The following is a 14,408-nucleotide window of genomic DNA, read 5'->3' as shown; positions in this document are numbered from 1 at the left end:
TCTGCAGAGTGTGAAAATGTCACCCATCTTATCTTCATCCCAGCGACAGCCTGGAGATCAGTTCTAAGTTCCGCAACTTGTATTTCTTAACCCTTAAAAATTGTTAATTGTCTCTATAAACATATGAAAATGGTAATTCAAATAAAACAACCTAAAAGAATTACTTTGCATCCCAAGTCTAAAAGGCAATCAATAGATGAATGACGTTACCTAGTGAGTTCCAGTTCAACCTCTTATATCCCGACCTAAACACTCGGAGCAGTTCCTGGGAATGATCGTTGAGAAGCACAGACTCCGCATCGTTTAACGTTCCCATGAGCATGTGATAATGATCCAACATGCGCTGTATCCCATCTGTGTACCTGCACATGACAGGAATGTCATAAACCTGAGGAGAGCACCTTTAAGCTCATCAAAAGCTTTTGCGGTCAAGAGATTACAAAAGACCGTGGTCTCGATCAAGACCAACCTTGATCGAGAGATTTGCAGAAATTTAAAACATCGCTCTTCTCATTAACTTTCTTTTTTGGAAAATATTGGTTACTTCTCATTAAAGATGTGATTTATATTACATGAAATAGGTTTACTATTGTTGATCCCTATTTTAAACTTTTCTTTTTTTTTTTGAGATGGAGTCTCGCTCTGTCGCCTAGGCTGGAGTGCAGTGGCACGATCTCGGCTCACTGCAACCTCTGCCTGCCAGGTTCAGGCAATTCTCCTGCCTCAGCCTCCCAAGTAGCTGAGACTACAGGCAGGAGCCACCATGCCCAGCTCATTTTTGTAGTTTTAGTAGAGATGGGGTTTCACCATGCTGGCCAGGCTGGTCTTGAACTCCTGACCTCATGATCTGCCCGCCTCAGCCTCCCAAAGTACTGGGATTACAGGCGTGAGCCACCACACCCAACCCCATATTTTAAACTTTTCTTAGCTTCAATTTTTTTTTCTTCTTTTTTTTTTTTTTGGATACAGGGTCTCGCTCTGTCTCCCAGGCTGGAGATAGAGCAATCATGGTTCACTGCAGCCTCAATCTCCCAGGTTCAAGGAATCCTCCCACCTAGGCCTCCCAAGTAGCTGAGACTACAGGTAGCACCACAACACCCAGGCCTTAGCTTCAATTTCTAATGTGGTAAGAATTCATAATTATAGAATCCACAAAAATGAAAGCTTTTGGAGGGGTCCTCAATAATTTTTAAGAGCGTAAAGGGGTCCCAAGAACAAAAAGCTTACTGCTAAAAGAAGAATTTTTTTACCTAAGGAATTTGTCTTCCTGGAGAGCAACATTTCTTGCTAATTCAGGGACAGTGAACCCCAGCTGCTCTAAGTACTTTGTTTCATTAATAATCTCTCTGAGAGCCGGTGAAAAGTTGATTGCAAAAACAGCTCCCCTTTCTAAAGTCGAAGGCTCCTCTGTGGCGATGGAAGACTGTGGAAGAGACATCCCATCAGCGCGGCCAGGGCAGTCCAAGAGACAGTTGGATCAACACAACCCACACCAAAAGTGAACATGAAAAAGATCAACACTGGGCCCTTCACCAGACGGGGGTGCTGGCTGGAACTGGCTGGAATATGTATTTTGTTTGGTGAACGGAGATTCTGAAGAATCAATTCAGTTGCCGGCATTTGAAAATGGAGCAATTTCACCTAAAAATTCCTTCTGCCTTCCCTTGAAACACTGGAAAATCTGACATGGAGCAGTTGCCTCTTTGGTTGGATCTGAGCCCACCTGTTCCCTAGGGGTCCCACCTGGCCCTCTCCACTTGCTTTGGTCCCTACGTCAGGATTTCAGGAACCAAAGACCTAAAACTGCCAGGCTGCATCTTTCCTCCCTAACGGCAGGTGTTCGTTTATCAAGCATTCGCCAAGTGCCGGGCCCAGAGCTGAAGAAGAGGATGAATCAGGTGGAATGGCATTTTTCTGCAGGTTAAAGATGGCCAGCTGTCAGCTCTGTTTCATATATGATTCAACCAACCCTTTGCTTGTCTACATCATCTGATTTATAAAACGCATTTCATAAATGGGGAAACGGAGGCTTGGTGTTCAGCCACTTGCCCAAGAAGTCAGTAGGGCTGCCCGTTTCCAGCCCGCGTCCTAGCCATGGCATCGTGCCATCTCCACTCTTTCCTTTCTCCTCCTCCCCTAGCCCTTCCTTGTCTTTGATTCTGGAAACTGACCCAACTTCATGAATGTCAACAAATCAAGCCTTGAGAAAATGTGGCAGACGCCATCGTCTCACGCGGCAATAGGGAATGAGGGCGTGGGCAGCGTACCTTGGTCAAAAGGCTCTTCTTCATGAGAGCTGGCAGCACCTGCTCCGTCACCTCCATCCACTGCTCATACTTTCTGTCTTCATACTCCTTCATTGTCCTACCCACTTCCAAATATTTTTGTTTGACCTATCAAAGAATTCAAGCAACCGTCATTTTGTCCTTGAAAATAACATTTTTCATCTCGCTCTACACAGATAATTTATACAAATTATAAATATAATATATAAATTATTATAAACATTATATAATTTTTTTTTTTTTTTTTTTGGAGATGGAGTCTCACTCTGTCGCCCAGGCTGCTGGAGTGTAGTAGCGCGATCTCAGCTCACTACATCCTTCGCCTCCCGGGCTCGAGCGATTCTCCTGCCTCAGCCTCCCAAGTAGCTAGGATTACAGGCACATGCCACCACACCCAGCTAATTTTTGTATTTTAGTAGAGACAGGGTTTCACCATGTTGGCCAGGCTGGTCTTGAACTCCTGACCTCAGGTGATCTGCCCACCTCGGCCTTTCAAAGTGCTGAGATTACAGGTGTGAGCCACTGCACCTGGTCATTTTTATATAATTATATATAAACATTTTTTCATATCTTTCTACATAATTTTGTATACATACATTATAAATATAATAAAAATGTTAATATAATAATAAATAATATATAGTTATATAATATTAAATAATATAATATAAAATAGTATTAGATATAAACACATTTTGAAAAAGGAAGTCAATAGATTTTCCCAAAGCTTGGAGAGTTGGTCTGCGATGGTGATATAGCACAGATCTCTGTCCTCCCAAATCTCATACTGCATTGTAATCCCCAGTGTTGGAGGTGGGGCCTGCTGGGAGGCAACTGGATCACGAAGGCGGAATTCTCGTGAATGGTTTGCACCACCACCTCTCTTGGGACTGTCCTGGTGATGCTGAGTGAGTTCTTGGGAGATCTGCTCAAGTGAAAGTGGGCAGCACCTGCCCCTTCACTCTCTCTTGCTCCTGCTCCCACTGTGTGAGGTACCTGCCCCCACTTTGCCTTCCACCATGATTGGGAGTTTCCTGGGACCTCCCAGGAAGGCTATGCTTCCTGTACAGCCTGCAGAACTGTGAGCCAATTAAACCTCTTTTCTTATAAATTACCCAGTTTCTTTATAGCAAAATGGACTAATATAGTTGATAACTTGAAATCTAGGTTGACTGGCAGCCTTCTGCAAACCACAGTCCAAGAACTGCCTTGGTCTCTACCCATGAACTAAGAACAGCTTTTACATGAAGAGAAGGAAATGATTTAGATGATTAAAAAGAAATCAAAAGAATAATAATGCTTTGTAACTCAAGAAAAAGATATGAAATTCAAATTCAGCATCCATAAATAAAGTTTTATTGGACACAGCCACGCCTGTTCAAAACGTATTATCTGGGGGATACTTTATTGCAGCAACGACAGGTTGAGTCGTTGCAGAGAAATTGTCCAAACCCCTAAAATATTTACTATCTGGATCTTCAAAGAAATGGCTTACCAGCCTCTACTATATAACATATAAAAATCCATGGGTGGGGGGTGAGATCATATCGAAAAGATGGTAGGCATCCTCCAAAGAAGCTGAAAATTCAATACAGGAAGAAGCCCACATGACCACATTCTGGAAGATGTCTTCTGTATTAAGATGCCAAAGAGAAAGAACACAGGCCATGTGCAGTGGCTCACGCCTGTAAGCCCAACACTTTGGGAGGCCGAGGTGGACAGATTGCTTGAGCTCAGGAGTTTGAGACCAGCCTGGGCAGGCAACATGGTGCAACCTCATCTCTACAAAAAATACAAAAATGGGCCAGGCGTGGTGGCCCACACCTGTAGGCCCCGCTACTCGGGAGGCTGAGGCAGGAGGATCGCTTAAACCCAGAAGGTCAAGGCTGCAGTGAGCTGTGATCATGCCACTGCACTCCAGCCTGGGCAACACAGCAAGACCTTGTTTTAAAAAAAAAGAAAAAGAAAAAGAAGGAACGCAAAAGGCAGTTTACTATGAGCATGAATGCAAGGACAACAGAAAGACCCTGTAACTCACAGGCATGGGTCTGAAATTGAGCTGCTTCTCAAATGGGCCACTCTACATAGTGTGCTGCATGGCAGCAGCAGCCTGATCTAATGCTTCTCCTGGATGGGATCGGGGAGGGCAGCCAGTCTAGGATTAAAACATTAAATACAGGGCCGGGTGCTATGGCTTACGCCTGTAATCCCAGCACTTTGGGAGGCCCAGGTGGGCAGATCACGAGGTCAGGAAATCCAGACCATCCTGGCTAACACGGTAAAATCCCACCTCTACTAAAAATACAAAAAAATTAGCCGGATGTGGTGGCACATGCCTGTAGTCCCAGCTACTCGGGAGGCTGAGGCAAGAGAATCGCTTGAACCTGGGAGGCGGAGGTTGCAGTGAGCCGAGATTGCGCCACTGCACTCCAGCCTGGGCGACAGAGCGAGACTCCATCTCAAAAAAAAAAAAAATCAAATACAAAAGGAGCCAATTCTAGCAAGAGCAACATACCTCCTGTCCTCGATCACTGTCCAGTATCTCTTGTACCTCTTGAAATCGGAGGATGGTGTGCTTAATCCGAAAGAACAGAGATCGTTCCCAGTATATTGCACCTGCTACTGGAGGGTGATTCTTATACAGTGGTGGATTTTCAAGGTTCTGGACAAAGATTTTATTAATGATGTCAATCTGAAAAGCAATCAAACAGCTTCTGTAAGTGATAAACATCGCCAGGTTAGCCAAGAAAGATGAGATTTGAATCTTTAAGGAAACCAAAAGTGGAAGGTCAAAAAATATTCTAAGATGCAGAATAGTGTTTTCACCGTTTACTTATTATTTACTACTTTTTCTTATGCTCTGTAGTAATCTTTTTGTTGTTGTTGTTGAGGCAGAGTCTCGCTCTATTGCCCAGGCTGGAGTGCAGTGGCATGATCTCGGCTCACTGCAACCTCCGCCTCCCAGGCTCAAGTGATCTCTTGCCTCAGCCTCCCAAGTAGCTGGGATTACAGGCGCCCACCACTATGCCCGGCTAATTTTTGTATTTTTGGTAGAAATGGTGTTTCCCCATGTTGTCCAGGCGGGTATCAAACTCCTGACCTCAGGTGATCTGCCCACCTCAGGGTCCCAAAGTGCTGCGAGTACAGGCGTGAGCCACCGAGCCCGGCTGTAGTAATCTTTTCTTTAACATATGCAATGCTCCAAATTGCCTTACAATTACAGAGCATGCACACTGTGTATATTGGCTTGATCCAATTATTAGAAATCCGGAAATCTGTTCTAGACATGACCACAGTGGCAGACCTTTGGTTTTTTTTTTATTTTTAGTTTTTAGTTTTTGCAGGTAAAGTATATATATTCATGGGCTATAGGGCACGTTTTGATATAAACATGCTATGCATAATAACCACATCATGGAGAATGGGGTGTCCATCCCCTCAAGCACTTATCCTTTGTGTTATAAAAACAATCCAATTATACTCTTTTAGTTACTGTTAGATGTATAATTAGGTTATTGACTACAGTCACCCAACCTGTGTTTTTAAAAGAAGCATATCTGAGCTCTCGTGGGGGTAATTAGGTGTGGCAGGCACAATGATGGCCTCGCCTCCCAAAGATGTCCACGTCCTAATCCCCAGAAGCTGAAAATATGTAATGTTACATGACAAAGGGGAATTATGGTTGCAGATGGAATTAACGTTGTCAGTCAGCTGATCTTAAAATAGATAAATTATCCTGAATTTTCTGGGGAGGTTCTATGTAGTCACAAGGGTCCTAAAACAGGAAGGAGGAGGCAGAAAAGGAGGTCAGAGTGATCTGAAGTGAAAGTGGCCACCACTGGCTTCGAAGATGAAAGGGAACCAGGAACTTCTAGAATTTGGGGAAAGCAAAGCACTGAATCATCCCTAGAGACTCCCGAAGGGAATACAGCCCTGCTGACACCTCGATTTAAACCCAGGGACACCCGTGGCAAACTTCTGACCTCCAGTACCATAAGAGAATAAATCTGTGTTGTTCTAAGTCACTGCATCTGTGGTCATTAGTTCCAGCAGCATTGGGAAACTAAGACATCAGGAGACCACCTTAGGCCTTTTTTTATACTACCTTATGCTCACCTAATCATTCCACATATTCTCATTTTGTCTTCTACATAAGATTATAAGCATTTTTTTCTTTTTTCTTTTTTTTTTTTTTTGAGACGAAGTTTCACTCGTCACCCAGGCTGGAGTGCAATCGCGCGATCTCAGCTCACTGCAACCTCCACTTCCCGGGTTCAAGCGACTCACCTGCCTCAGCCTCCTGAGTAGCTGGGATTACAGACACCACCACCACGCCTGGCTAATTTTTGTATTTTTAGTAAAGAGGGGGGTTTCACCATGTTGGCAAGGCTGGTCTCGAACTCCTGACCTCAGGTGATCCACCTGCCTCGGCCTCCCCAAGTGCTGAGATTACAGGCATGAGTCACAGCGACTGGCCAGCATTTTTTTTTTTTTTTTTTTTTTTTTTTTTTGAGACGGAGTCTCGCTCTGTCGCCCAGGCTGGAGTACAGTGGCAAGATCATGGCTCACTGCAGCCTCGACCTCCATTGGCCCAGGTGATCCTCCCACCTCTGCCTCCCAAGTAGCTGAGACCATAGGTGTGCGCCACCACACCAGGATAATTTTTGTATTTTTTGTAGAGATGGAGTTTTGCTATGTTGCCTAGGCTGGTCTCAAACTCCTGAACTCAAGCAATCCACTGGCCTCGGCCTCCCAAGGTGCTAGGATTACAGGCATGAGTCACTGTGCCCAGCAGATTATAAGCATTTTTTGGTCTATTTCTCCAACTAGATACTGACTTCTTTAAAAGCAGAATCCACGTTTTGTTCATCTCTCTATCTCTGTGCCTAACACCATACTTGAGATATGTGAGCACCAGATAAATTGTTCTGAGTTAATTATAAATACATATATGATCCTTGGACATGGTTAACTATGATTACTATTACTACCATGATTATTACTAACCCACACAGGGCCCACCACAATGGGAGTAAATCATAATATACTTAATTCTTATTGAATTTCTCCACTAAATAAACAAACCCACTTTGTTTGGGTTACGTGTATTACGTAACATGCTAATTTGGGAAAATTCTAGTTTCTCTGAATTCAGATGGGAAAGACAGACAATAGTGGGATTCAATTGTTCACATTTTGCCAAGTGTATTTTTAATGCTATGGCAGCTATCGATTTTTCAATTACCTCTTTACAGTACTGTGCAAGAATATCATTAAATTTCATCATCATTTGTCGATTAACAGCCTCCCGTGAACGAATGTGCTTAAATTTTAAAAGCATGTCAAATGCTGCTTCAGCAGATCGAAGCGTCTTAAAAGATTCATCAATAAAATGTTTTGCTTCTTTCTCAATAACCTGCAAAAAAATCAACAAAACAACCCTCATGCCCCTGTAATTATCCTGCCAAAATAAAGTGGCAAGAAATAAGAAAAAAAAAATCAGTGGCTTGGGACAGATTTCTATGGCATAAGTAATGGAAGCTGGTATCCAATTTAAAGTGGGAGATTGGCTATGTTGATTTCCTGATCTCTCTCCCCAACCAGTTCAAAGGTAAAGGAATTTTTTAAAGTATTAACTCATATAAACAAAAAATACAGGAGAGGACACAACAACAGAGGAGATAGTTCAGGAATTTTTAGTAAGAAAGTAACGAAGGCAGGGCCGGGCGCAGTGCCTCACACCTGTAATCCCAGTACTTTGGGAGGCCGAGACGGGCGAGATCACGAGGTCAGGAGATCGAGACCATCCTGGCTAACACGGTGAAACCCCGTCTCTACTAACAATATAAAAAATTAGCCGGGCATGGTGGTGGGCACCTGTAGTCCCAGGTACTCTGGAGGCTGAGGCAGGAGAACGGTGTGAACCCAGGAGGCGGAGACTGTAGTGAGCCGAGATGGCGCCACTGCACTCCAGCCTGGGCGACAGAGCGAGACTCCATTCCAAAAAAAAAAAAAAAAGAAAGAAACTAACTAAGGCAGGTAGTTACAACCTAATGCTGAAAATAGGGGGCGCAAGTGAGTCCCTGTTTGTTCCTTGAAGAAACTCCAGAAAGCTTAGCATTTGGAGGCACTGGGCCCAGGAAGGGGGTCAGTGTGCACGAAGGTGAGGGGCAAACAGGGAATCCCTTTCTCACCTTGCACAGCCAGGCCACTCTGCAGCCTCAATCCCTCCCACCCCCACTCCATTCTATAAAAGAGTGGAAGGTTAGTTCTAGAAAAATTAACTCAAGAATAACATCAGACTTCTAATATTGGAAGCTAGAAATCAATTTAAAAAACTTCAAATTTCTAAAGAAAGGTGATTTTCAACCTTGGATTCTATACCTGTTATTTCAGAATTCATACATATAAGACTCACAAAATATATGTCTCATGAAACCTTACTTAGGAAGCTACTAAATGTGCTCCAGCAAAACGAAGGAGTAAACAAGGAAAGAGGAAGAGGTGAGATCTAGAAAATAGAAAATCCAACACAGATGAGAGAAGATAGGAAGTCCTAGGGTCCTAGACTGCTTTGTAACAGGCTCAAAAAGCAAACAAGCTGGCCGGGTGTGGTGGCTCATGCCTGTAATCCCAGCACTTTCAGAGGCTGAGGCAGGCGGATCACTTGAAGTCAGAAGTTCAAGACCAGCCTGGCCAACATGGCGAAACCCTGTCTCTACTAAAAAACACAAAAATTAGCTGGGTGTGGTGGCACACACCTGTAACCCCAGCTACTCAGAAGGCCAAGGCAAGAGAATTGCTTGAACCCAGGAGGCAGAGGTTGCAGTCAGCCAAGATCACGCCATTACACTCCAGCCTGGGCAACAAGAGCGAAACTCTGTCTCAAAAAAAAAAAAAAAAAAATGGACAAAGGAAAAAAAAGGTAAACAAGCTAGAGTAGGAGGACAATGAGCTCTGGGAGGAAGGCCTCTAGGTAAATAATGGCACTGATATGTTTAAGTATTTAGAGGCTATTGTTGATAGGGATGTGGCAGAGATATTAGAGAAATTGGAAAAAATTAACAATGGGTACATAAATAACCAGGCAAATAAAAAACAAAAGCAATTATTAACTCCAGGAAAACTGAAGGTTGGCCAAGAAAGGTATTGTAGTTATGATGGACTTCCCAGCTCAGCAATGAACAATATTTGCATAGACATAATAAGTAAACACTAGTCATTAATTTAACTAAAAGTTATGAAGAAACTGTGTTAGATGACAGAGAGGCAAATGGGATTAGGAATGGGACAGTCCAGCCTGTATCTACTCTGAGAAGTTAACAGAAGTCTAAATTAATAAATCAGAAAATAACCACATTGGCTTGTTCTTAAAAAAATATAGGGGTTAACAACAAAAGAAACATCTAAAATTGTGGAAAATGACAGCAAGAATGAGGAAGGAGTTAAGCATGGAGCTGTTTTTTCTTATTATGAATCCTTTAGTATCACTTGATTAAGTGACTTTGATGAAAAGTTCAATTTATTTGGGAAGCTGAGGTAGGAGGATCACTTGAGGCCAGGAGTTCAAGACCAACCTGGGCAACATAGTGAGACCTCATCTCTACTTAAAAATTTTAAAAATTAGCCAGACACATGCTTGTGGTCCCAACTACTTGGTAGGCTGAGGTGGAAGGATCACTTGAGCCCAGAAGGTTGAAGCTGCAGTGAGCCAGGATCACACCACTGCACTTTAGCCTGAGCAACAGAGCAAGACCCTGTCCCTAAAAAATAAAAAATAATAAAAGAAAACCAAAAAAAGGTTCAACTGAAAAAGCAAGTAACACTTAAAATAGCAGCTAATAATAAATTAGATATAGTTAACATGGCAATGTCTATATAACCAAGTAGAACTGTCTAGGGTTGTCCATATAAAAAGATGCTGTGAGGTTATAAAAACAACTGTGTAAGACATAAATGGGGATGGTCCTAATTATGCTTCCTGCGTGAGACTGAAAAGGTGAGCGCGATGGGTCACTCTTCATGCTGTGGGAAGTGAAATCTGATTCTCAGCTGCAGCCTCTCTCTGATGGACTCTGCCTCCCGGCACCTCGGGCTATCACCTCCTGTATCATCTCCCCACTCTCTGTTGTTCCCCAGTCCAAAGCAGCCTATACTGTAGCCAGAAAAATCTTCCTGAAGTATAAACCTTGATTTTTTTTCACGTTTTTGTTTTTTGGGTTTTTTTTGAGAGAGTCTTACTCTGTCCCCCAGGCTGCAGTACAGTGGTGTGATCTCAGCCAGCTCACTGTGACCTCAGCCTCCCAGGTTGAAGGGATCCTCCCACCTCAGCTCCTGAGTAGCTGGGACTACAGGAAGAAGCCACCATGCCTGGCTAATTTTTTTAAGTTTTTTGTAGAGATGGGCGTCTCACTAGGTTGTCCAGGCTGGTCTCAAACTCCTGGGTTCAAGCAGTCCTCTCTCCTCGGCCTCCCAAAGTGTTGGCATGACAGGCATGAGCCGCTACACCCGACCTATAATTCTGGCTATATCATTCCTTGGTCAACCACCTTCAATGGCGCCCTCTTGCCTACTGAAGTAAGTCTCCTTCCTCACTCCAGTCCTCTTTGTTCATCACCAATTATTTACCCAACCCACCTTTCTAGCTTGATTTCCCTCTACTACCCATATGTGTTATGCCAAACCCCTCTGTTTGCTCTGCCTCAGACAATTCCTGTGTTTCTCATGTCTGTCACCTTCATTCACACTGTTCCTCCCACCTGAAACCCCCTCCACTGTCTCAGCCTCCTTCCTCGTCCCCATTTCCCCCACCCAAAGCTTCCTCAATCCCAAAGGTTGTTTCCAATCAGCTCTCCATGCCCCCGCCTTCTGACAAAACGCAATTCTCAAAAACTCACAGGGCGCTTTGTGATTCTCTTGCCATATCTGGTTTACTTTTAACTTCACTCCTAGATAGGTGAACTTATACTGGACAAAACAAACTTTGTAGAAATGCTACTGCGTCTAGCTCAACTTAAACTTATCCCACCTGGAGAACGGGTGTGGGGACAAAGAAGATGGAGGAATGTTCACTTTTACCTTATGCACTTCCGCATTGTTTTTGTTTTTTATAATTAATAAGCAGGTATTACTTGTGATTTAAAAAAAAAAAAGACTAAGCATCACTAAATAACCCAACAAATTTAACACAGAGAAAACATGGTGTCGACTCCCAAGATGGACTCAATGGACGTGTCACTTGCCAGAACTTCAATCTTGAATTCATCCATCACATATTTCCAGAACTGGGAGGACTTGATGCTGAAGGGGTCAAAGGTCAGGTTTTCCATGGGGGTGACTAGGCCGTCCACTCTGCATAGGACATCATCAATGCGCTTGGGGTCCCCCGTCACTGCCTTTAGTTCTGGACCAAATATGTTATAAAATTCCTCCAAAACCTGTCCAATCAAACGGAACAATGAGGAGATTACATTTGGGTTTTCCTGTGAATATTAGAACTACAAATGGATAGCATATCGAGATTGACCTGGGGGCAAGAATCATGTCACACAGTCACCTCCTCCCGGACTAAGCCCTTCGGTACGATGCCCAAGGCACATAGGATAAGATCCAGGTCTGCACCTGCCTGTTCCTCCCCACATTGCAGCCACCCCCACCCTCCTCCAAGGCCATGTCCCTTTCTGCCTCAGGGCCTTTGCACTTGCAGTTGAAAGTGCTTCAGGGAGGCTGAGGGGGGCGGATCACTTGAGGCCAGGAGTTCAAGACAAGCCTGGCAAACATGGCGAAACCCTGTCTCTGCTAAAAATACAAAAATTAGCCGGGTGTGGTGGTGCATGCCTGTAATCCCAGCTACTCAGGAGGCTGAGGCAGGAGAATCACTTCAACCCGGAACGCAGAGGTTGCAGTTAGCCGAGATCGCACCACTGCGCTCCAGCCTGGGTGACAGAGCGAGACTCTGTCTCACATGCATACACACACACACACACACACACACAAAGAGGTGAGATGATAAACCACTGAGGTAGTTCCATGCAGCGTTTCCACTGTTCTGGTAACAATGAAATACCCATGCACACACTAGCTACGGTGATTCCACATAGAAGTTAAATTTTTTTGTTTTTGTTTTGGGACAGAGTCTTGCTCTGTCACCCAGGCTGGAGTGCAGTGGTACGATAGCTCACTGCAACCTCCACCTCCCAGGTTCAAGCAATTCTCCTGCCTCAGCCTCCCAAATAGCTGGGATTACAGGCGCCCGCCACCACGCCCAGCTAGTTTTTGTATTTTTCATAGAGACAGGGTTTCACCATGTTGGTCAGTCTAGTCTTGAACTCCTGACCTCGTGATCCGCCCACCTTGGCCTCCCAAAGTGCTGGGATTACAGGCGTGAGCCACCGCATCTAGCCGAAAAAGCTTTATATTTTTAATTTTTTTTTTTTTTTTTGAAGCAAGGTCTCACTCTGTTGCCCAGGCTGGGGTACACTGGCATGACCACGGCTCACTGCAGCCTCAACCTCCCAGCCTCAAGCCAACGTCCCACCTCAGCCTTCTGAGTAGCTGGGACTACACGTGTGCACCACCACACCTGGCTAATTTTTGTATTTTCTATAGACAGGGTCTTGCTATGTTGCCCAGGCCGGTCTCAAATTCCTGGGTTCAAGGGATCCTCCCACCCCAGCCTCACAGAGTGCTGGGATTACAGGTGTGAGCCATCATGCCTGGCCTGTTTGAATTCTTTTTACAGCATTTTTTTTTCCTGTCTTCGAGCACAAGGTATCACCTCCCTCTCGGGCTGGGCACTGCCACACCGCAGCCGGACCTGCTTTCTACTCACTATGGTTCCTCTAGAGTACCCGGCACACGGTGAGTTCTCCATGAATGCATTTAGAATGAAGGGGTGGGTGAACCTTTAGGAGACAAGGGCTGTGGCTAATTCAATCAGCCACTAGGCACTTTGTCCATCCATGGAGCTCTGGGAAGACTGGGCCTGGCTTAGGGAGAGTGAAGAGAGGTCTCAGACTGGCTTCTTGAGGGATTCCAATATTTAAGGGGAAGGCAGAGGAAGGGAGTTTTGCAAAAGACACAGAGAAGGAGTGCCCAAAGAGGTCAAAGGAAAGGCAAAAAGCAGGGAGAGGGAGGAATGTCAGGGAAAGCAACAAAAAGTCTCAAAGCTCTGGTGTACTCTGGTCCATTCTGGTACATTCTAGTATATTCCGTAGGTTCTTTCTTTGAAGGGCTTCTCCCTGCCAGGCCTTTTCTGACGCCCAGCTCCTACCTGACACGGAGGGGGCCACTGTCAAAAGCCAACTGCCTTCTTCGGGGCAAATTCCGCCGGCCTTCGCCCAGCCCCTACCTGCAGAACGTCGGAGAGGTCCTGGCAGATGGTGGCCATGTAATCCGTCCTCTCGAACAGCCGCTTCCGGTCAAACTCCCACCGAGCTTCCCTCCCCGAAGCCTCTATCTTGGCCCGGGTGTCAAAATAGGCCTTTTTCCACAGCCTGAGGGTGTTCCTGGCTTCCAAGGTTTTGCTTTGGGCACTCGCTCGATTTTCTCTGCGAAGCCAAGAGATGCCGTGATGGGAGGAGGGCGGAGCTCCGGGTCCGAGCCGCACTCCCCGGCTGGGGAGCCAGTGTCCCGTGAAACTCTGACCCGGGCGCCCGCCTGGTTTCACGGCCTCATCAGAAAAGGCAGAGCGGGCAAGCGGCTGCCCTGTCCCATGTGCAAGGGCGGGAGTCCCAAGCTGCGAGGTTTCCGTTGCAGCCGCCAGCCTGCATGCAGGGCTGGGGCTACCTGGTGACTTCGCTCCCTACACCAGAAGGGGCAGGCGGCCTTGGCCCCAGGCCAGAGGTCAACAGCGGCAGCTGCAACACGGCGCAGGACAATGCCTCCATTTGGGTACCTACTTCACCTATGCAAATAGACAGAAATGGAGATCTAGCTATGCAGGTAGATAGAGAGAGAGAGATGTATATAAATAGATATGGATACATATAGATATAGATATCTATCTATAGATAACAAAAAGTCATATAGTGTCTGATTCCATTTATATGCTATCTATATAAATACATATACATACATAGACATAGATACCTATCTGTATAGATGGATACAGACATAGATACC

The 14,408-nt window shown here is 45.1% G+C and overlaps 1 protein-coding gene across 1 annotated transcript in view; it reads right to left on the bottom strand.

Annotated features, from left to right (window-relative positions):
* The window catches only part of DNAH10 (dynein axonemal heavy chain 10), a 174,562-nt gene that overhangs the window by 134,641 nt on the left and 25,513 nt on the right, over positions 1 to 14,408 (bottom strand). Inside the window, exons 10-16 of the mRNA XM_008964478.4 lie at positions 13,636 to 13,834; positions 11,528 to 11,722; positions 7,531 to 7,701; positions 4,801 to 4,977; positions 2,268 to 2,393; positions 1,251 to 1,423; positions 211 to 362 (exon numbers count right to left, since the gene is read on the bottom strand). Of these exons, the coding sequence (XP_008962726.2) occupies positions 211 to 362; positions 1,251 to 1,423; positions 2,268 to 2,393; positions 4,801 to 4,977; positions 7,531 to 7,701; positions 11,528 to 11,722; positions 13,636 to 13,834 (1,193 nt within the window). The remainder of the gene's footprint in view (positions 1 to 210; positions 363 to 1,250; positions 1,424 to 2,267; positions 2,394 to 4,800; positions 4,978 to 7,530; positions 7,702 to 11,527; positions 11,723 to 13,635; positions 13,835 to 14,408) is intronic.

The sequence above is a fragment of the Pan paniscus genome, chromosome 10, assembly GCF_029289425.2.
Source record: "Pan paniscus chromosome 10, NHGRI_mPanPan1-v2.0_pri, whole genome shotgun sequence".
In the NCBI taxonomy this organism is placed as follows: Eukaryota; Metazoa; Chordata; class Mammalia; order Primates; family Hominidae; genus Pan; species Pan paniscus.
The sequence above is the reverse complement of the archived record's forward strand: the minus strand, read 5'-3'. Positions and strand labels throughout refer to the sequence as shown.